Source organism: Drosophila nasuta, unplaced genomic scaffold, assembly GCF_023558535.2.
Source record: "Drosophila nasuta strain 15112-1781.00 unplaced genomic scaffold, ASM2355853v1 ctg28_pilon, whole genome shotgun sequence".
NCBI lineage: Eukaryota > Metazoa > Arthropoda > Insecta > Diptera > Drosophilidae > Drosophila > Drosophila nasuta.
In genome coordinates this window covers 88,619-111,917 of record NW_026869488.1, presented here as the reverse complement: position 1 = coordinate 111,917, position 23,299 = coordinate 88,619, and the positions used below count along the sequence as shown (strand labels likewise).

Genomic DNA, 23,299 nt, shown 5'->3' with positions numbered 1-23,299 from the left:
CCACTAAATGCCGACTTTGACGCAGTTACAAATATCAAGCCATTGAAATACCAAACACAAAACTGCTGGAAAGGCGTTTCGTGGTCTTCCTCAACATGACCATCAATGGAAACTTTGCTGACAAAATGTAAATATATATGTACATATATATTTATTTTCTATATTAAAATTTAATGAAACTTTAATTTATAGATAGATAGCCTCTTCTTTGGGTTATGTTGTGTTGGAGATTGACCGGTAAACTACATGTATTCAGAACTAAGTTTTCAAGTTAATTTTACTTTTTTGTTATTGTATTCGGTTAACGTATATTATTTTTTATTTACACCTACATATGTTAGATAAGTTATCTACAACCATTGTCGTAGTTCAACTAGTTCCCCAGTATAGGGTTTATCAAGATAGGATTGAGTCTGTGCAGAAACATTTCTTGTTATTTGCTCTTCGTAGTTTAAATTGGAATACTAATATTAGATTACCACCTTATCGCAGTAGACTTTTATTACTGTTGAATATCCCATATTCAAAAATAACATTTGGTATTTTTCTTTATTAGGTATTTTGATATAATTAGAATTAGGTCACATTGAAATGTAACTCCTTTGCGTCTGCTAGCTGTGGAGTGTGGTTGTGTTGCGTGCTTGAAAGGAGCTTAAAGCCAATGAAATATAAAATAACATAAAAACTAAATCTGTGTTTAATTAATCAATCAGAGTAGTAAAATACATTTTTACCTCAAAATATCAACAATTACTAAACCTTCCTTCTCTTGCTGATCGTAAAACTATGCAAGATGCTGTTTTCATACAGAGACTAATTAATGGTGAAATAGACTCCTTGGAGCTGTTAAGTCAAATTAGTTTTGCAGTTCCGGTCAGGATCACTAGGAATTTTCTTCCTCTTCTCATCTCTCGTAAAATTACTAACTTTTCTTGCCATAATCCCTTCCGTATTCTTTGTATGAATTATAATAATATTAATAACGTAGTTTGCTCTAGTAAATCTATTTCTCTGCTCAAAACCTTATTATTAGCATATTTATCGAGTATTTAATTGTGTTGATGCGAGCGCATTGTAGGTGAGGGGCACACCTCCGTTCCGCCGACCGAAAAGCACTCAAAGCTTTTTCGCTCACCAGCAATGCGCTCAATGCGTAAGAATGCACTCAAGCTCCAGTGCTCTCAGCTTCTCTCTCCCACAACTCACCACCGCTGAGCGCGGCTCAGCGCTATAGATCGACGAAATGCCGTCGGCATTTTCTCTATTGTTAGTTCTAATTTTCGCCTCTATCTTTACGGTCTAACTAACCCCCCACTGTGCGTGTACAACACCCCGCAAAGTTTCCTAATAAATACCTATTTATTATAAGACAAAACCGCGAGTGTTATTATTTCGGGAAAAGGAGAATCTTGATACTTTCAGCGCCCCCACGTCATCATTTGGTCCTTCGAGCCGGAGGGGACGAAACGGCTCCCGGGAACAAGCGCTTGAACAATCGTTCAGAAATGAAGGTAGCCTCTGATCCAGAATCGATCAGCGCCCGTGCTGTGTGCCGAACGCCGTGATGGCAAATGTGTACAACAGCTGTACTCAGCAGAACACCTTGTGTGTTAACTGCCAGGAATGATTGCACATTAGCTGACTGGGAAGGAGTGGACTGTATATTAGGAGTGGGATTAGTGACTGTCGGCGTCGGGTTGACACGATGACGACCCTTGCACGTTGCATTTTTCATCTTCTTATACATATATCCTAACATATTTTAAGTTAACCTAATTAGCTGTCTAGCGTCTTTTAATATTTATTCGCGGTTTTCGATTAATGCATGCTGTTCACCCCTGCAAAGTCAGCTGTTTGATTACATGCCTGCGAAACTAAAAAGCGCGGTAAAGATTTTGTTTACTTCCGAGCGTGCCAAAATTGTTGTGGCTGACAATGCATTGTCTCTATTGCATCAGCCAAAGAACTGCAAGCGCCAAGCTCATTTGAGCTTGTATCAAATAATGATTTGTCCATTTAACAGAAAGTTACCTAACATACTTTCCGTTAGGCGCTGTCCATATATTACGTAATCACTTAGCCGGGGTTGGGGGTCAAGGAAGTGATTATGTTTGATTACATGATTACGTCATCATTTTATAAAAATATATAGCGCCGATCACTCCGTCAATAAGTACCTAATGCAACTTTATAAATTAGTCGATATACATATTCTATTATTTGTATATCGAAAATCAGCTGTTCGTTGTGAAATTATGGAATTTTATATAGATTAAAAGAACAAATTTTCATATTTTTCTTTTTTTGTGATCACGTAATCATTTTGTACATTAAATGATTACTTTTGATTACCAGGGGAGGTGGTCAAAAATCGCAGAAAATGTGATAACGTAATATATGGATAGCCCCTTAACTTTAAACTAAACATATTTAGATCAGTAATTCTTCGACACATACATACATAGTTTAAAATAAATACAACAAATTTTATATAATTGAATAATAGCAGTCAAGGGTATCTAGCTATTGTTTTATTTTTGGTAGGCTGATCAGGGTTGCTTTTCCTGAATTATCGATTGGTATATTGGAATTGAGCTTGTGGTCACACCGACAACTCACAAAAAATATTCGTTAAAAATTTTGTGCTACAGTTCAATTGAAAAAAAAACATGCCAAAATTTAAATAAAGGCGTTATCCGACGCGCATGCGGCTAGATGCGGGTTCTCGAGAAGACAACGAGAACGGGGATATAACAATGGAGACCAATAACAATGGAGGCAATGGGATGTTGTTGACTCAGGTAAATACATCGGTATCCTTATATCAGGGGTGCTCATTGAACACTGCTCAACGCCTATACACTGAGTGCACTTTTGTTTTTGTATATGCCCTGTGTTCATGGGTAGAGTCTTGTCTGTGTTAGTAAACGCACTGCCATAAGACGAATCTGAGCACCCCTGCCTTATATAGTATTTATATGTTTGTAAATATCTTATCTTTGGATTGTAATGAAGCTAGATATTTTATATATATTTAATACACACTTATATACATATAAATTTTGTTGTTTCCTCTAATTACATAGCTGGAACAGAAGGAAGAGACTGAAAATGTAACTAAAATGAAACTGACGCAACTTGAGCAGCAAAACAAGCAGCTGCAAAGAATAAAGCTTAATACATTCCGATGTTAATAAATTCGTTCAATACTAATTTTAACCATGTCTTAAAGGTTGAGCTATCAGCATTAAAAAACGAATTCCAACAGCTAAAGAATAACTTTTTTGCAAAGGTCAAGGACTGTGCCCTATGCGAAAATAAAGTAGCCGATTTGGAAATGAAGTTGCAAGAGAGTGCAAAGTTAAATTTTGAGATGGAACAAAAACTTGCCCAGGCTGAGGCAAGTTATATTAAAATGCGGCAACAATTTGAGAGCATTATAGTGGGATCTTATGATAGATCGATAGCACATCATAGACAGGTACATACAATTATTAAGGATATAGTAATTGTCAATAGTATCTATAATAATTAATTTTAGTCACAAATATCGCAAGAGTGTGACAGGCAACAATTCCTCGACGACATTAATCACGAAGCTGCTAAGGATAGAGATAAGATAAGATAACAAAGCCAAGACCAATGGCACCCAGCAACAGTAGATGCAGCCTGTTCATACAGCGGAAATTGATGCTGCGTCCGCCGATAGTATTTCAAATACAGCAATTACTACAGGGCCATCATCATCCTCATCAACGGAACCAGCTGCAACTGCAAAATCAGTCAGACGTAGACGAATTTAATTTAAAAAAGTCAATACATTAAGGCTTTCATGTGCCAATGTAACCTCCTTTAAGCACTGCTATATAAGCATCAAGTTCTGAAAAGTTAAATGCTTAAGCAATACATTAAAGATGGAAGCCCTATTTGATTAATGGAGCTTTCGGCTGGAAGCTTGCTAGCCGGGAAGCCCATGTCTACCACACAAGCGGATGGCTTCCGAAATACAATCATGTGTGTGTCTTTGGCAGAAGAAGCTGGAGATGGAGAACACCAGTTGGGTGGAACACTTTGCGCGTCACACCGGCGAATTAATGTACTATCGAGAATCCTATCCAGCTCCCGTCCAGAACCACTTGAGAATTGCAACAGGCGAAAAAATAAAATTTACTGTTTACGTTTTTAATTTATGTAAACAAACCTGCAGTTATGCCATACAAATTTGGAGAACAAAATGTTGCATACTTTCAAGCTGATCATTCAAGAACATAAAAAACAAGAAGGCTACAGTCAAGTGTGCTAAACTCTGAGACCCCCCGCTTCCCAACGGTATTGGGTATAAAGAGTCCGTAGTAAGAGGTGTTAGACCATATGTATATTGTGAAAATATTTTTAAGGTATACTTAATAATTATTTTATGGAATCTTGCATGTTCTTAAAACTTAAAGCCACTGCACTATGGGGCATTTTCCAATTTAGCTGGCATTTAGTCGTTTTTGAAAAATGTTCCAATTAGAAAAATTTTAATGTCAATGCATTAACAGAACATCAAACTTTTATGGCTCATACCAAAAACATGTACATATATCTAACAGCTCTTTTGAGCATAACAGCTGTAAAGTCAGCTGTTGCATCCGAAAGCACGCGAGTTATGTTAACATTTAATTAAATAAAATTAATGTTTTTTTTTTGTAACTTCAGTTTATTTTCTTCACGTTGTGTTCTTGTTCGCGTCTGCTCACCAAGTCAAAAGCTTTTTGTGTCTTCTTCGTAGTCGACAGAGCTTGTGATCTCTCTCTCTCTGACTTGTTAAATGCATGATACAATTATACAAGGTAGTCTCGTCGGAAAAAGCTGTCCGACTTTAAACAAAACAATGAGTGCGAGTGAAAGAGTCTCAGCACAGCAGTGTGAGCGAGACGACAATGAAATGCGCATTAACCCTTAGACGATGATATTAATATTTACATAATTTGAAGCTAATATTAATGTCTTTTTGACATATTTCTAAAATGTAAGTTGTTTATGAATAATATTAACAATATATATGAGAATTCTCTAATTCTCGAAATGTTTTAATTCTATCCGTATCTACGGCATACATTGCAAAATGTGATTTTGCACAAGGGTTAATTGCAGAAAAAAAATCGTCCGCAGACAACCTCTTGCGTCGAAATACGAATGCGTACTGACGGAAGCTTTTTCCGACGAGACTACCTTGTATAATTGTATCATGGTTAAATGTAAACGAAGAGAATGAAAGCTTCGAGTACATAACTCGCGCGCTAAGTTGGCATATTTTTTTTCAGTGAACTTTGTTATTCATTTATTTATGTTGAAAGCGATTAATAAAAAAAGAAGTCATGGATAATAATTTCGCATGTTTGTACTATATTTTAAATGTAAATAATTAATAAAATTTTGTGTGTTTATACTAATATTTTGTAATTTTTTAAAAGCTTTTTTAGCTGGATTTTGAAAAACAATTTTCAACTTAGGAGGGGATTTTGATTTAGCATAAGTTAGCAATAACTTCAACTGTATGTTATCAGTAGTGTCTTTTTTGCATTTTTCTCAAAATATACCGAATTTAGTAGGCGTTTTTGCCCATACAAAAGTATTTCTTTAATAACTCCGACAATTTTTTTCTGATCGCAACCAAATTTTTTTTGATTTGCGGGGGCGGAAGTGGGCGTGGCAAAAATTTGAAACAAACTTGATTTGCGTGCAAACATAACAAATGCTGTCGAAGAAAAATTATAGCTCTATCTCTTATAGTCTCTGAGATCCAGTGTTTCATACGGACGGATGGACAGACACACAGACGGACAGACGGACATGGCTAGATCGTCTCGGCTGTTGACGCTGATCAAGAATATATATACTTTATGTGGTCGGAGATGCCTCCTTCTACCTGTTACATACATTTCCTGCCGGCACAAAGTCATAATACCCTTCTACCCTATGGGTAGCGGGTATAAAAAAAGGTGAATGTTATTCTTATAGCTCTAGATAAGCACTATATTTAGAGCTAAGATTGATTTTAGGAACTTCTTCTTTTTTACGATAAAATATATGTTAATTTTTTGGTTTTGCGTACGAATTTGTTAATTTTTGCAACTATCAGAACAGAAAACAAATCAGAAAGAAAATTCCAAAACTATTCTTAGCTCTAATAAAAATACTTATCTAGAGCTATAAAAATAACCTTTTCTTATTTTTCGTCGCAAAATAAATAGAAACACTTTTCTTTTTCGGAATTTTGACTTTTAAAAACACGTTTATTTTACTCGTAGAAAAAATACTTGTTATGCGCACAGAGAATACAAAACATATGTATATGAGATAGAAAAAGCACTAAAAGTAGGCAGGGTGACCAACACTAGAGGAAAAGCTAAATCAGTGTGACTATATACTAACTTTGTCACTAACGATAACAAACGATCGCGACCACAATGTCAGCTGGTTTGAGTGGTCACACCTGCCATCATCAATGCCATGCCATCAACGAGTATCTAAGCTGCTGCCCAAATTTCCATTAGTTCTTGGGTTCTTATTTTGATTGTCAATTTTTTCTTCACACTTTGGTAATTCATGTAACCATCTTCCATTTCCATTTTCTTCAATCGTGCACACATTCCACTTTATGCCCTCGAAGTCTTCATCAGAATCGTAGCACTCAAATTGAACTACACCGCTAGCATAGACAAAATAATGTGTTTCATTATTTTCCTTCTTAGCATACATTATTGTGTTTCCTGTAAATTTTATACCATTTCCCTTAGGCTCTGCACATGTAACTGTCGGCTTCCATTTCCATTTATCGTTGAATTGACAATGAATTTCCCGCTGATCGGAGCCATCAAGGCAATCATATATGTATGTTGTCGCACAGTTGACTACTATTATAGATAATCTTTCCATTGCCACACTGGAAATAGGGATACCGAAGTTTTTTGCATGTACATCTCTATAGAATCATCCCGACCATTCGGACAATCGAACTTGTTATCACATATTTTATCCGCGGAAATACAATCGTCTTGGGTTGAAGCTTGGCATGAGAGCTGAGGTCTATAAATAAATTAAATTATTTAATTACCACAAGTATTTAAATATATGTATGTGTACATTTTAGTAAAGTGCAGAATACTCTTTCACGATCTCACTTTTAGAACGAATAAATGTGCTTAATAACATCAACAATTAAGCTGTAGCCACTTTAGTAATAGTAATAGTGTTAGTACTTTAGTAATAATTAATATTAACTATAAGTAACCTTTTTAAGTAAATAAATAACTAACATCAACAATTAAACAAAATTAATCATTATTTTTTTTTTTTTATAATTTCAAGCAATGTGATTGTCAAATTCTGCAGAACAATCGGACAACGAACATTTTTCGTCCGCGTAGTAGAATTGAATATCAATTAATTCAATTAAAATTATATAAATTAAAATTTTCAATTGCATTACCATAGAATTGCCTAATTTATTTGACTTTGATATTATTGATTGCGCCTATTTTATTTAACTAGTAAATTGAATAAAATGTTTTTTACATATAATGTGACGCTCCATGCTACGTCACAAAAATAAACAATAGTTCGAAAACGTATATACCAGAGTTTTTCTCTTATACATGGTCACTCACTCAGCTGTGCCGAGTTAACAGCGCACGGCCGCACTATTACAGTGTCGACTGTACTACTGTTACCGCGAACGGGCACTTTGCTTTACACAAGCACTACGGGAAAAGACGAGGCACACAGTATGAGTGAGACAAATGCTGGCGTGTGATCACACTGGCACAGTCACACTGTACACACTTTTTCAGCGTCGACTGTAGTAATCTGTAATCACACTACTACGGTGAACGGGGAAAAATATGTGCGTTGTGTGAAAAGGTAAACAACGACGAGCGAAAGACGCGGCGAAAAGAAAACAATGTCTAGCGTATATCGTTAGTGTGGTTATGTTAGTGCGTTGTCGCACTCGAAGGGGGTTAATACAATGACTACACTAATGGCTATGCGTAATCGCATGTGTTGAACGGGGAGCAAAAGGGAATAATGAAAGTGTAAATGGGTATCAAGCATTCAGCTTGAACGTACCTTTTAAATTCTTCGTGTGTTGCGTGATGGAACTGTTCGATGAATACTTGGCACGTGTTTCTAGACTTTTTCTTTATCACTCGCGGGTAAAAGTGTTACGCACTGGCAAGTTCTTATCAGAGTGAGAGAGCCGCTCCTCCTACTCTCGCCTTTTTATCTAGGTCAAGGTCTTGGCTCTGCCAACTCGCTTTTAGTTTCTTTTCCTAAATTTGCGTATGCGCTGTTAACTCGCTTTGCGTTGCACTTGTGCTGTTAACTTGCTTGGCTCATTTTTGCGCTGCGCACGCGCTGTCAACTTGCTTGGCTCATATTTGCGTTGCGCATGCTCTGTGAACTCTCTTTGCGTTGCACTTGCGCTGTTAACTCGGCACAGCTGAGTGAGTGACCATGTATAAGAGAAAAACTCTGGTATATACGTTTTCGGACTATTATTTATTTTTGTGACGTAGCATGGAGCGTCACACTCACCCCGCCGGGCGAATAAAAATCCGGATACGTCCGGTTTTAGTTCGGTTCACCTGGTAGGTGATGTCCAAATACGTATGAGTGAACCTTGTCCTGGTCCCTCGTCCCTCGCTGCCGCGGACCTCCTCAACTAGGCCCCGGGGTAATTTACGTAGGGGCGTTTCCACCTTCCACTCGGCAGGAGCTTCCACCACCTCGCTTTCATGGGCTACTTCGGTCATCAGGGGTTTCTCCTCCTCCTCCAACGGCACCAAGTCCTGCCCCAAGACCTCCAGTAGATCGGCGAGAGGGTCGGACTCCTCGTTTGCTGGGGATGTCCTCGCGTACTGCCGGCGGAACCGAGGCCCGTCCGGCTCGTCGTCCGACGACGCGGACTCCCAGCGTGGGCCTTCTTGCGGTGGGTCGTAGGAAGACATAGGGAGGGGGAACCCGTCGGGGTCGGACATATCCATTTCCTCCAGTCGGCGTAGAACGGGCGTCATAGGACGTCGAAAGGCTGGTGGAAAGTAGGGTGGTGGCACCGGGCGGTCAGCGATCGCTGGCTCCCGATAGTTCCAGTGCTCCGGCAGCTCAAAATAGGAGGTGGAGGTTTCCCCTGGAGGGAGGAAAATATCCACCACCGCCCGGTCAATACGAGTTACCCGCATTACCCATGGGCGGATGGCCGGCTCGTAGGTTACCGTACGGTCTACCTCCTCGATGAAAAACGCTTCGTCCGCGTCGATATCCTCAGTGGGAGGAGGCTGGTATTGTTGCACCTCCGTCTCGGTCGGCGACGGGGTCGAGCATACAGCCCATGCCCTAGTCGCGGGTCGCGTCGTTGCCCAGGCCTGGGTGACCAGGCGCCTGGTGGGAGTCGACCTCTCCGTATGGCCTCTCCTCCGATTCACCCTTGCTGGTGGGGTTGTATCCGGCTGGTAGGCCAGCCAAGTAGAAAGGGTCATCCTTGTCCCACGGGGTGTAATATGGTTCCCCCCTTTCAGGCGACCTACGGGGTGCATCCTCAGGGCACGGAGAGTAGCGCTGCTCCGCACGATCCGGCGTCATAGAGGGTGCATCGGCAGCGTAGTCGCGTGGCGGAGAAGAAAAGGTGAGATCGATAGGTTCCATGTACTGTAATGATCAAGAAAAGTAGTGAGATTATTAGTAGGGCGACTGAGGAAATTGTGGTCGGAGGGATAGGATCAGGGTTTGATCGCGGTTCCCGACGTATCGCTCTCGAAGTCTTCGGCCTCGGAGTCAGGCCTCTGCTCCTGGAACTCCCGGAGATCGGCAATGTTAGCCACTCTTTTTTGGTTGGTCGTGGTGTAAGCGGACGATGTTTGCTGCAATGAACTTCTTTACTATGTACGGGCCATCAAATTTCGGAGCTAGTTTTGCAGCGAAACCGTCGGCAGCGTTGGAGAGGTGGTGTTGCCGCAAAAGCACTTTTCCGCCCAAAGTAGGTCGCCATTGCCTCCGGCGTCGGTTGTAATGTCGACTCTGGTCATGGCTCGCTTGATTCAGGTTTCCGCGTACGATTGTAAAGATCTCCTGCAGTCTTTTTGCCTTATCGCCGGGGTCTTCTAGTTCGCCGGGGGCCTCTGGTGTCACCTCGTCATATAATCCTCCGGGAAGTCGTGGCTCCCTACCCTGTACTAGGAAAGCTGGACTGTAGCCGGTGGACTCGGTGATTACACACCAATACTCGCCTCACCTACACCGTACATCCCGGTTACGATTCTCCGCGAGGTATACCTAACTCCCGCTAGCCGTAATAGTGTGACTACAAACTATTACAGTCGGCGCCGGAATAGTGTGTACGGTGTGATTGGCCAGTGTGATTACACACTCACAACCATTTCACCCACACCGCGTGCTACGATTCATACTATTCGTCCGAACCCCCGTTTCTTCCCGTTAGCTGTAGTAGTGTGACTACAAACTACTACAGTCGACGCCGGAACAGCGTGTACAGTGTAATTGGGCCAGTGTGATTACACACTCACAACCCTTTCACCCACGCCGCGTGCTACGATTCATACTATTCGTCCGAACCCCCGTTTCTTCCCGTTAGCTGTAGTAGTGTGACTACAAACTACTACAGTCGACGCCGGAACAGCGTGAACAGTGTAATTGGGCCAGTGTGATCACACACTCACAACCAGTTCACCCACGCCGCGTGCCCCGTTTTCCACATTCTTCGCACGAACACGTTTTAGCTGTAGTAGGGTGACTACAACCACTACAGTCGACGCCGAAAAGTGTGTACAGTGCTGCATAGTCGGTGTGCTTCACACTGACTTCCGTGATAACTTCCCCCGTGTAACAACCCTATCGACGTTGGACCCGAGAACAACCCCAGAAGCAGAAATATTCACATCATTGTTGACAAATCTGTTGCCAGAGAAATAACAAATAAAAATAAACAACGTTACAAATTGAAAACTCCTGTCTTTTCTGTACATCCTGATCTCCATTTGCCTACGAAGATCGTCTCACACCTTGAGATACTCGACTTGTAGGGTTTCAGCAAACATAAATTTCTTATTTAGATCCCTGGACAGCGCTAGCTACTTCGGCGTTGTGACGGTTCGTTACAAGTGGCGCCCGAGCAGAATTGCGTTCGCGTCACAAATTGCCAAAAGTAGGCTTGGAAGGAAAGTCTGGGCTCGACTGGCCGAATTGGAAATGATATACACGCGACCGCGCACTCCACATCCCGACGCGCAAGCCACCACCTCGGGCTTGAGCCAACAATTTTTACACGCCCCACCGGTTACCCTACCCAAGACGGAAGTACGTACGACGTCTCACGCCCCGGTGTTAACTTCTACCCCCGCCACTTCAAGTCTACACAGGCCAATTCCCCCGGCACTCGTCAGCGAACCCCAGCCGAACCCGATCACCGCCAATCTAAGCCATGGACCATACGACACCCACCTGGATCGAACTCGGAAATGGGGAATCCAATTCGACGGTCAGGGTGATCCGTTGACTTTTGTCGAGGCATTGGAGGAACGGGCTCAGGCATACGGGATCTCGGTCGATGCATTGCCAAGGAGTATGGCCGAAGGCTTGGTGGATAGTGCCGCGCGTTGGTTCCGAGCCAGTGGGCTGAGCGCAGTCCCTTGGTCGGAGTTCCGTAAGGAATTTCTCGCGTTTTTCTTGCCCACGCGGTATTTTGAACGGTTAGAAGAGCGTAAACAGCGAGAAAACGAATCCTTCAAGGATTTCGTAACGGAAATTCGGTTCCTCATGCACCATGCTGATTACAGTACGACGCAAGAGTTGGACCGAATCTACGACAACGCCCGCCCCGAATACCAGTACTACGCCCGTCGACACGAGATCACAAGTCTTCCCCAACTGATCCAGTTGGCCACGGAGTTCGAATACATACAGGATCGAATCCAGCCACGGACCTCACTGGCGACGGTGACTGCCATCTCACCCCCGGCACCGGGCCGCCGCGAGGCATACCCGCCAACACAGACTCCACCGACGTGGCATAACCCTTTCCGAGGACAGGCCCCGCCAACCACCAGTTCGGAACACTCCCACAGGACAAACTTCAGTGCCGGATGTAGCCCGGGTTTGCCGACGATGCGCGGAACCAGGACATGTACAGGCAGCATGTCAGAATCCTGCCGTGATATTCTGTTGGGACTGCGGCAAACGAGACATACGCACGATCCATTGCTGTCGGAACAACGGGACGGTAAACGGTCATCGCCCTCTACCCCGGCGGGAGGAGCAGAGGACGATAGACACCACGACCCGCCAGTAACCCCAACGATGCATCTAACCGTTGCGAGAATCGTGGCCAAGATCCAGATCGAAGGCATGCCCACCGAGGGAACTGTGGATACCGGTGCCACCACGAGTTTCATCAACGAAGAATTGGCCGCACGACTTAGCACCCCCGAGAACACATTGGCTAGGGACTCGCGAATTCGTCTCGCTGACGGCTCCGTGCGGGAGGTCACGAAGACGCTCACAGCGCGTGTCCGCCTGAAGAATCAAGAAGTTCGCGTAGCCTTCCTAGTCCTGCCACATATCCTTGAGCCCGTGATACTGGGCCTGGATTTCCTCTGTTCCATAGAGACAACGATTTGCTGCGGTACAGCCCAGATTCGTTTAGATACCTCGTTAGTACCGATGAAAACACCTTTGTGCCATCAAGCTTCGCACCCCGGGCCTACCCTGGCGACACCCCCTTCTCCAGTTCCACGGAAACTAACATGCGCAGAGGCAGATCCAATGCCCCGACCGACTCCTAGACCCCGTCCCCGGCTTACAAGGCACAACCCTGCTGCCCCAATTCCGCTCCCGGTCACCTTGTCCAGTGTAATTCCTGCCGTTCCAGACACAAGGGGACCGAGTGTCTATGACACGACCCATCTCCAGGACTTTCGACTTCAAACGTCCTCTCCAGCCCTCGAGATGGGGTCCGACACAGACGAACAAGGACCTTCCCCATGGCCCGCAGACATTGCGCCAAGCATTCAAGGATTCCTACAAGAGGAACTCCCCAAGTTTGACGGGATGACCGGAGTAACCTCAATCGCGGAACACATTATAACGCTGCGCGACGAGCGGCCTATCAAACAGCGTTATTTTCCTAAGAACCCAGCCATGCGAAGGATCATCGACGAACAGGTCGATCAATTGCTGGAGGATGGGCTAATCGAGCCTTCCTATAGTCCTCACAGTGCCCCAATCGTACTAGTGAAGAAGAAGAATGGACAATGGCGGATGTGCGTGGACTACCGACAACTCAACGAGCGATCAGTTCCTGATGCATACCCCCTTCCGAGGATTACCTACATCCTGGAACGCCTACGACACGCGAAATTCATATCCACGCTGGACCTTAAGAACGGCTACTGGCAGATACCGATGGCTACGGGAAGTCGAGAGGCCACTGCTTTCACCGTACCAGGACGCGGCCTGTATCAATGGCGAGTGATGCCATTTGGACTACATTCGGCCCCGGCGACATTCCAGCGTACCTTGGACTCCGTGATCGGAGTCGACATGGAACCTTTCGCCTTCGCATACTTGGACGATATTGCGGTGGTCGGGAACTCCCTAGAGGAACACACTAAGCACCTTAGAGAAGTGTTCAAAAGACTCCGGCGGGCGAACCTACGTATAAACCACGAAAAATGCGCATTCTTCCAGCGAAAAATAACCTACTTAGGACATGTGATCAGTGAGGAGGGGATCCACACGGATCCCAGCAAGGTGGCAGCTGTCCGAGAATTAACTCCCCCGTCGAACCTGAAAGAATTACGCCAGTGCATCGGCATGGCGTCTTGGTACAGCAGATTTGTCCCTAACTTTGCTACGGTGGTGCAACCCATGTCACAACTCCTCAAAAAGGGGCGAAAGTGGACATGGGGCGAAGAGCAGCAAGTCGCGTTCGATGAATTAAAAACCCTTTTGACCACCGCCCCTGTGCTAGCATGCCCGGACTTCCACGTGTAGTTCGTGCTACAAACTGACGCTAGCAACGTAGGAATCGGAGCAGTCCTGACTCAAGAAATCGACGGTCAAGAACGTGTGATATCCTATGTTAGTCGACGGCTCAACAAAGCGGAGGAGAACTACTCCGCCAACGAGAAGGAATGTCTCGCAGTGATCTGGGCCATCAGGAAACTTCGTTGCTATCTGGAGGGTTATCGATTCGAGGTCGTCACCGACCATCTGGCACTCAAGTGGTTGAATTCACTAGAATCACCACATGGACGTGTGGCATGTTGGGCTTTAGAGCTGCAACAATACCAATACGACGTGCGATATCGACCCGGAAAGCAGAACGTAGTCGCCGACGCTCTTTCCCGACAACCCCTTACCAGGCTGGCGATGTTAAAGGAGGAGGCCCAACCTTGTTCGTGGTTGTCCCGGCGCATACGACAGGTGAGTGAGGAACCACAACGCTTCCCGGATTATACCATCATGGACGGACAACTGTTCCGGCACATCGTGCATCGGTCCGATGACTTCGACGACGTGGCTTGGAAGTTGTGCGTACCCCGGGCCATGCGACCTCGCGTTCTTCACGAGTGTCATGACCAACCAGCTGCCGGCCACCTAGGAGTACGTAAGACTATTCTTCGAATCAGTCAGCGGTACTACTGGCCAGGTATGCATCGGGACGTCAAGAAGCACGTTCGGCAATGCCTGAGCTGTCAAAAATTTAAGACATCAAAGCAGAAGCCTGCCGGACCCATGCATACCCGGCCCGCAGAAGAACCCTTCGCCGTCATTGGAGCTGATTTCGTCGGCCCACTTCCTCGTTCTAAGCAAGGTAACACTTTGCTCCTCGTTTTCTTTGACTTGTTTTCCAAAAGGGTAGAACTAGTGCCACTACGACGTGCCACTACTGCGAGCCTTCAGCGTGCGTTCCGAGAGCGAATCCTCGCTCATTTCGGGGTTCCGCGACGTTTCGTGTGCGACAATGGGACGCAATTCACTAGCCGGTCTTTCAAGGCATTTCTAAAAATCGCCGGGGTCGACCTACAACACACTGCTCCTTATTCGCCACATGAAAATCCAACGGAACGAGCCAACCGGGCGATTAAGACCATGATCTCGCAACTAATCGACGGACAGCAGAACCAATGGGATGAGTTACTTCCAGAGATCACACTAGCTATCAATTCCAGCGTCTCCGAGTCCACCGGCTACAGTCCAGCTTTCCTAGTACAGGGTAGGGAGCCACGACTTCCCGGAGGATTATATGACGAGGTGACACCAGTGGCCCCCCGGCGAACTAGAAGACCCCGGCAATAAGGCAAAAAGACTGCAGGAGATCTTTACAATCGTACGCGGAAACCTGAATCAAGCGAGCCATGACCAGAGTCGACATTACAACCTACGCCGGAGGCAATGGCGACCTACTTTGGGCGGAAAAGTGCTTTTGCGGCAACACCACCTCTCCAACGCTGCCGACGGTTTTGCTGCAAAACTAGCTCCGAAATTTGATGGCTCGTTCATAGTAAAGAAGTTCATTGCAGCAAACATCGTCCGCTTACACCACGACCAACCAAAAAAGAGTGGCTAACATTGCCGATCTCCGGGAGTTCCAGGAGCAGAGGCCTGACTCCGAGGCCGAAGACTTCGAGAGCGATACGTCGGGAACCGCGATCAAACCCTGATCCTATCCCTCCGACCACAATTTCCTCAGTCGCCCTACTAATAATCTCACTACTTTTCTTGATCATTACAGTACATGGAACCTATCGATCTCACCTTTTCTTCTCCGCCACGCGACTACGCTGCCGATGCACCCTCTATGACGCCGAATCGTGCGGAGCAGCGCTACTCTCCGTGCCCTGAGGATGCACCCCGTAGGTCGCCTGAAAGGGGGGGGAACCATATTACACCCCGTGGGACAAGGATGACCCTTTCTACTTGGCTGGCCTACCAGCCGGATACAACCCCACCAGCAAGGGTGAATCGGAGGAGAGGCCATACGGAGAGGACGATGAGTCCAAACAGGAAGAGAGCAGGGAGGCGGAAGAGCCCTATTTTCGACTCCCACCAGGCGCCTGGTCACCCAGGCCTGGGCAACGACGCGACCCGCGACTAGGGCATGGGCTGTATGCTCGACCCCCGTCGCCGACCGAGACGGAGGTGCAACAATACCAGCCTCCTCCCACTGAGGATATCGACGCGGACGAACCGTTTTTCATCGAGGAGGTAGACCGTACGGTAACCTACGAGCCGGCCATCCGCCCATGGGTAATGCGGGTAACTCGTATTGACCGGGCGGTGGTGGATATTTTCCTCCCTCCAGGGGAAACCCCCCACCTCCTATTTTGAGCTGCCGGAGCACTGGAACTATCGGGAGCCAGCGATCGCTGACCGCCCGGTGCCACCACCCTACTTTCCACCAGCCTTTCGACGTCCTATGACGCCCGTTCTACGCCGACTGGAGGAAATGGATATGTCCGACCCCGACGGGTTCCCCCTCCCTATGTCTTCCTACGACCCACCGCAAGAAGGCCCACGCTGGGAGTCCGCGTCGTCGGACGACGAGCCGGACGGGCCTCGGTTCCGCCGGCAGTACGCGAGGACATCCCCAGCAAACGAGGAGTCCGACCCTCTCGCCGATCTACTGGAGGTCTTGGGGCAGGACTTGGTGCCGTTGGAGGAGGAGGAGAAACCCCTGATGACCGAAGTAGCCCATGAAAGCGAGGTGGTGGAAGCTCCTGCCGAGTGGAAGGTGGAAACGCCCCTACGTAAATTACCCCGGGGCCTAGTTGAGGAGGTCCGCGGCAGCGAGGGACGAGGGACCAGGACAAGGTTCACTCATACGTATTTGGACATCACCTACCAGGTGAACCGAACTAAAACCGGACGTATCCGGATTTTTATTCGCCCGGCGGGGTGAGTGTGACGCTCCATGCTACGTCACAAAAATAAATAATAGTCCGAAAACGTATATACCAGAGTTTTTCTCTTATACATGGTCACTCACCAGCTGTGCCGAGTTAACAGCGCAAGTGCAACGCAAAGAGAGTTCACAGAGCATGCGCAACGCAAATATGAGCCAAGCAAGTTGACAGCGCGTGCGCAGCGCAAAAATGAGTCAAGCAAGTTAACAGCACAAGTGCAACGCAAAGCGAGTTAACAGCGCATACGCAAATTTAGGAAAAGAAACTAAAAGCGAGTTGGCAGAGCCAAGACCTTGACCTAGATAAAAGGCGAGAGTAGGAGGAGCGGCTCTCTCACTCTGATAAGAACTTGCCAGTGCGTAACACTTTTACCCGCGAGTGATAAAGAAAAAGTCTAGAAACACGTGCCAAGTATTCATCGAACAGTTCCATCACGCAACACACGAAGAATTTAAAGGTACGTTCAAGCTGAATGCTTGATACCCATTTACACTTTCATTATTCCCTTTTGCTCCCCGTTCAACACATGCGATTACGCATAGCCATTAGTGTAGTCATTGTATTAAACTCCTTCGAGTGCGACAACGCACTAACATAACCACACTAACGATATACGCTAGACATTGTTTTCTTTTCGCCGCGTCTTTCGCTCGTCGTTGTTTACCTTTTCACACAACGCACATATTTTTCCCCGTTCACCGTAGTAGTGTGATTACAGATTACTACAGTCGACGCTGAAAAAGTGTGTACAGTGTGACTGTGCCAGTGTGATCACACGCCAGCATTTGTCTCACTCATACTGTGTGCCTCGTCTTTTCCCGTAGTGCTTGTGTAAAGCAAAGTGCCCGTTCGCGGTAACAGTAATACAGTCGACACTGTAATAGTGTGTATAGTGCGGCCGTGTCAGTGTGATTACACACCAATACTCGCCTCACCTACACCGTACATCCCGGTTACGATTCTCCTTGAGGTATACCTAACTCCCGCTAGCCGTAATAGTGTGACTACAAACTACTACAGTCGACGCCGGAACAGCGTGTACAGTGTAATTGGGCCAGTGTGATTACACACTCACAACCCTTTCACCCACGCCGCGTGCTACGATTCATACTATTCGTCCGAACCCCCGTTTCTTCCCGTTAGCTGTAGTAGTGTGACTACAAACTACTACAGTCGACGCCGGAATAGCGTGAACAGTGTAATTGGACCAGTGTGATCACACACTCACAACCAGTTCACCCACGCCGCGTGCCCCGTTTTCCACATTCTTCGCACGAGCCACAACTCTTCCCGTTTTAGCTGTAGTAGGGTGACTACAACCACTACAGTCGACGCCGAAATGTGTGTACAGTGCTGCATAGTCGGTGTGCTTCACACTGACTTCCGTGATAACTTCCCCCGTGTAACAACCCTATCGACGTTGGACCCGAGAACAACCCCAGAAGCAGAAATATTCACATCATTGTTGACAAATCTGTTGCCAGAGAAATAACAAATAAAAATAAACAACGTTACAAATTGAAAACTCCTGTCTTTTCTGTACATCCTGATCTCCATTTGCCTACGAAGATCGTCTCACACCTTGAGATACTCGACTTGTAGGGTTTCAGCAAACATAAATTTCTTATTTCGATCCCTGGACAGCGCTAGCTACTTCGGCGTTGTGACGGTTCGTTACAATAATAAATTACTAAAAGGAATAAAGCTAGATTCGAACGTGAATTTTAAATAATTCCATATGTCGGGAGCAGCAGACAGCGCATGTTAATGCAATGCTGTAACAGCGTCTGCCAGCAGCGCTGCATCTGCCGGCAGCGCTGCATGCTCTCTGTTAGCGATCGCTTGCAGTTCGATCGGCTAATTGTTTTTACTCTTAAATTGTAGTTGCTTGTAATCGTGTCGGTGGCGAAGCTTGGTACTTACTCAGTCACAGCCAAACAATCTAAGGTGGTTACATATACGTATGTACATATGTACCATCTCAATAAACAATTGAATTCGAAATTCGAGTGTCTTATTTAAAACAATATTGGTGCATGTTGGAATACCCCTATTCCTATTCAGAAATACCATCTTAGTATATACATATACTTTTAAGGCTTATTGAATACGTAGCCTTCGGTCACAGTGACCGATCCTCTTCCCTTTTTTTGTTCAATCGTCAAAGAGAAAAGTTTTGTGGTGCTGGTGTGGCGGTACAATAAAAAGAAACTTAAAACATAAATTCTTTTGTGTAATTATTGGAATTATAAATCAAGTATTACAACAGTTTATGGGACCAGTCCATGCCTTATAAACAATTAATTTGCGAATCAATTTATATAAAAAAAAGTCCTATTTTAATTTCTTGAAAATTTATAATTCTGGTGAAATTTCTAGTTATTGTGAAATTGCGAATTCTTGCGAAATTGCCATTTCTTATGAAATTGAGATTTCTTGTGAAATTAAAATAAGTTGAGTTCCGCGTGTGTATACCCATACTTGTACAACTGCATATATATGCACAGCAAAATGGATAGGGCAAAACGTAATATACAGCCATTCAATGGCGAGAAGTACTCAATTTGGAAATTTAGAATTAGGGCTTTATTAACTGAACTAAACGTACTTAGGGTCATTGACGAAGACATACCTGCCCAAGTGGATGAACAATGGAAGGAAGCAGAGCGTTGTGCAAAAAGTACTTTAATAGAGTACCTTAGTGATTCTTTTTTGAACTTTGCTGCAAGCGATATAACTGCGCGCAAAATTCTTGGGAATATATGAGCGAAAACGTCTGGCGTCGCAGTTGGCAGTTCGAAAACGTTTGCTTTCTCTTAAGCTATCGAGTGAAATGTCTTTATTGTCCCACTTTACTATTTTTGATGAATTAATAAGTGAGTTGTTGGCCGCAGGTGCAAAAATAGAAGAGATGGATAAAGTCTCTCATTTGTTGTTGACTTTGCCTTCTGCTTACGATGGTGTTATTACAGCCATAGAGACATTATCGGGGGATAATTTAACATTAGCGTTTGTTAAGAATAGATTGCTAGATCAGGAAATTAAAATTAACAATGAACATAATGACACTAGCATGAAAGTATTAAGTACACAAAATAATGACTACAGCAATAAAGACAATTCATCTAAAAATCGTATAACTAAACATAAGAAGACATTTAAGGGGAATTTCAAGAATAGGGTTAGATGTCACCACTGTGACAAAGAGGGACACATTAAAAAGGATTGCTACCACTATAAAAGAATTCAAAATGAAAGAAATAAAGAAAATAAAAATGATGATAAACAAGCTAAAACCGCAACATCACAAGGCATTGAATTTATGGTAAAATCGCAAGAAAACCTTCCGGTAGGTAAATGTGGATTTATACTTGATGCAAGGGATCATCTGATAAATGATGAGTCGCTGTACATCGATAGCATTGAATTGGTGCCGTCGCTTAAGATCGCTGTCGCCAAGCAAGGCGAATATATTTACGCTTCTAAGCGTGGCATTGTGCGCTTGCGTAATGACCACGAAATAACGCTGGAGGATGTGCTGTTTTCCGAGCAGGCTGCTGGAAACCTGATGTCGGTGAAGCGCCTACAGGAGGCTGGAATGTCAATCAAATTTGACAAGAATGGAATAACCATTTCCAAGAATGGATTGACGGTGGTCAAGAATCCAGGTATGTTTAACAATATATCTATTGTTCAGTTTCAAGCATATAATATACATAGATGCGAAACATAAAAATAATTTTTCGGTTATGGTATGAGAGGTTTTTCATATAAGCAATGACAAGTTATTATAAATGCTACGAAATAATATATTTAGTGATAACAGTTAATAATTTAGAGCTATCGAATGAAATTTGCGTGTTTAAATGCAAGGTTACTGTTTAAACAGTTGAAAGATAAAACCTATATTAAAAGACCCTTAATTGTACGTTACTTTATTAATCGAATTCCTAAATGAGAATTAGTTGATAGCGTGATGACTCATAAGATATAAAAAAAAAAAGCCCAATTTAAAATATTTGAGAGTGCTTGATGCAACTGTATATGTGCAAAATAAAAATTAAAAAGGAAAGTTCGATGCTAAATCAAGCAAAGCTATTTTAGTGGGCTACGAAGCAAATGTTTTAAATTGTGGAAAGCTGTTAATAAAAAGTTTCTCGTTGCAAGAGATGTGGTTGTCGATGAAACCAATTGATAATTCTAGAGCTGTTAACTTTGAAACAGCATTCCTGAAGGATAGTAAGGAAAGTACAAATAAAATTTCCCGAATGAAAATAAAGAAATAACAGAAGCGAAATTCCCGAATGAAAGTAAGGAATATGACAACATACAAATTCCTGAAAGATAGTAAGAAAAGTACAAATAAATTTCCCGAATGAAAATAAGGAAATTACAGAAAAGAAGTTCCCGAATGAAAGTAGGGAATACGACAACATACAAATTCTGAATGATAGTAAGAAAGCGAATGAACATTTTCTGAATGAAAGTAAGAAAAGAAATCGAGATAATATCCTGAAGGAAAGTAAGGGATCAGGCAGCCCGAATGAGAGTAGGGAGAATGAAACAACTGAATACTTAGATGAAACTGGATCTGTTAAGAATCCAATTGGAACTGATGATCGAGTAGATTATGATGATAATAGTTTTTATAAATATGTATTAAATGCTCACACTTTCTTAAATGATGTTCGAAATACATATGATGAAATTCAATGATAAATTGTTTTGGGAGGGAGCCATAAAAACAGAGTTAAGTGCTCATGAACTAAAACAACAGTAATTTAATTTTTTTTAAAAGCCTTAATATGAATCTCGATAAACCAATTAAACGAAGAAAACCAAGGCTGTATTAGTACAGCAAATAATTCTTCATGTTATAAACTAGCCAAACATATTGATATCAAATATAATTTTGCCAGTGAACAAATTGAAAGTAACACCATTTGTTTTGAGTATATTTCCACAGAGAATTAACTTGCTGATATCTTCACAAAGCCATTGCCCGCCTCAAAGTGAATTGGGATTACTACGAGATGACTGATCCACTGTTTACTGATGCTGAAGTTTTTTTTGTTCTTATATATTTGAATTTAATTAATCTCATTGAAATACTTTTGTTCTCTTAAGCATTAAGTTACTGAAATTTGAAATGTAAACATATGTATGTATTTATAAGAGTGATCTGAACGGGTTTTTCTGGGTTTTCCCCGTATCCTTGCAGCAAATGCTGGATCACATAACTATTCCCAGAATGCACACCACCCACACTAAGTACATAACAATTACTAATAAATGTATTAGGTTAAGTTTATTATTTTTATAGATGTTATTTCTGAGGGGGCGTGTTGGAATACCCCTATTCCTATTCAGAAATACCATCTTAGTATATAAATATACTTTTAAGGCTTATTGAATATTGAAGAATGACCGATCCTCTTCCCTTTTTTTGTTCAATCGTCAAGGAGACAAGTTGTGTGGTGCTGGTGTTGCGGTACAATAAAAAGAAACTTAAAACATAAATTCTTTTGTGTATTTATTGGAATTATAAATCAAATATTACAACAGTGCAAAATAAAAGCTACTAAAAAAGCTTAGTGGCACAACACCATATTCTACAAATATACAAAATACAAAAATATCATAAAGGGAATATTTAGTATCTCGATATAGTTCTACATAAAAAATTTAAAATGGAATACAAAATATACCAGATTGTTAGCCAAACCTATCTCTAAGGTCTATCTCAATAGATCTTCAGAGCTTCCTTTCTGAAAAGTATTATTATTATTGTTATTATTTTCTTTACTATTCGTTTTTTAACCGAAAAAATATTCAATGATCAATCATATTTTTTGTGAACCAAAATTGATGGCTTAATAAATTTTTATAGTCAGGCGATGTAAATTACTACCATATACTATATAGCCACTATTCAGAGCTGTTTATTTCTCTCGTTCAATGTCTTAAATTTGTAATATTTTTTTTGTTCTTACTTTACTTTGTTACACTTTTGAATATACTATATATGTCTGAAAATCAGCTGTGTGATGACATATTATTTAAGCAAAATGTAAAAAAAATTGTCTGTTAAAAGTCTAAGATTCTTATTGGCATACTGAAAATCTAACGGTATTTTCCAAAAATAGCTTTGCAATCATGAACACGTGTTCATTTTGGGAACGGTGTTGCACTGAGCAAGTTGCTTCTCTAGTTCAAATCGCCCTTTAAAGCGATCACACGTTACCTGGAGTGCTCCGAATTTAATTATTTTAAATGAATTTTAAAATTTTAATTTTGAGTATAATATATTTTCTTTTTACTTTTCCTTTCAA

At 43.1% G+C, this 23,299-nt stretch overlaps 1 protein-coding gene and 1 long non-coding RNA gene across 2 annotated transcripts; both read left to right on the top strand.

The window, feature by feature from the left end:
• The first annotated feature begins 2,591 nt into the window (after positions 1-2,591).
• Positions 2,592-5,338, top strand: LOC132797876 (uncharacterized). Its single transcript, XR_009633809.1, has 3 exons — positions 2,592-2,801; positions 3,087-3,481; positions 3,542-5,338. It is a non-coding gene; the product is annotated as an uncharacterized LOC132797876 (long non-coding RNA).
• A 5,912-nt stretch (positions 5,339-11,250) lies between these two features.
• Positions 11,251-15,725, top strand: LOC132797861 (uncharacterized). The gene is given in 4 exon segments (XM_060809618.1): positions 11,251-15,336; positions 15,338-15,433; positions 15,435-15,521; positions 15,585-15,725. Coding segments are annotated over 4 exon segments (4,410 nt in total).
• The last annotated feature ends 7,574 nt before the right edge of the window (positions 15,726-23,299 follow it).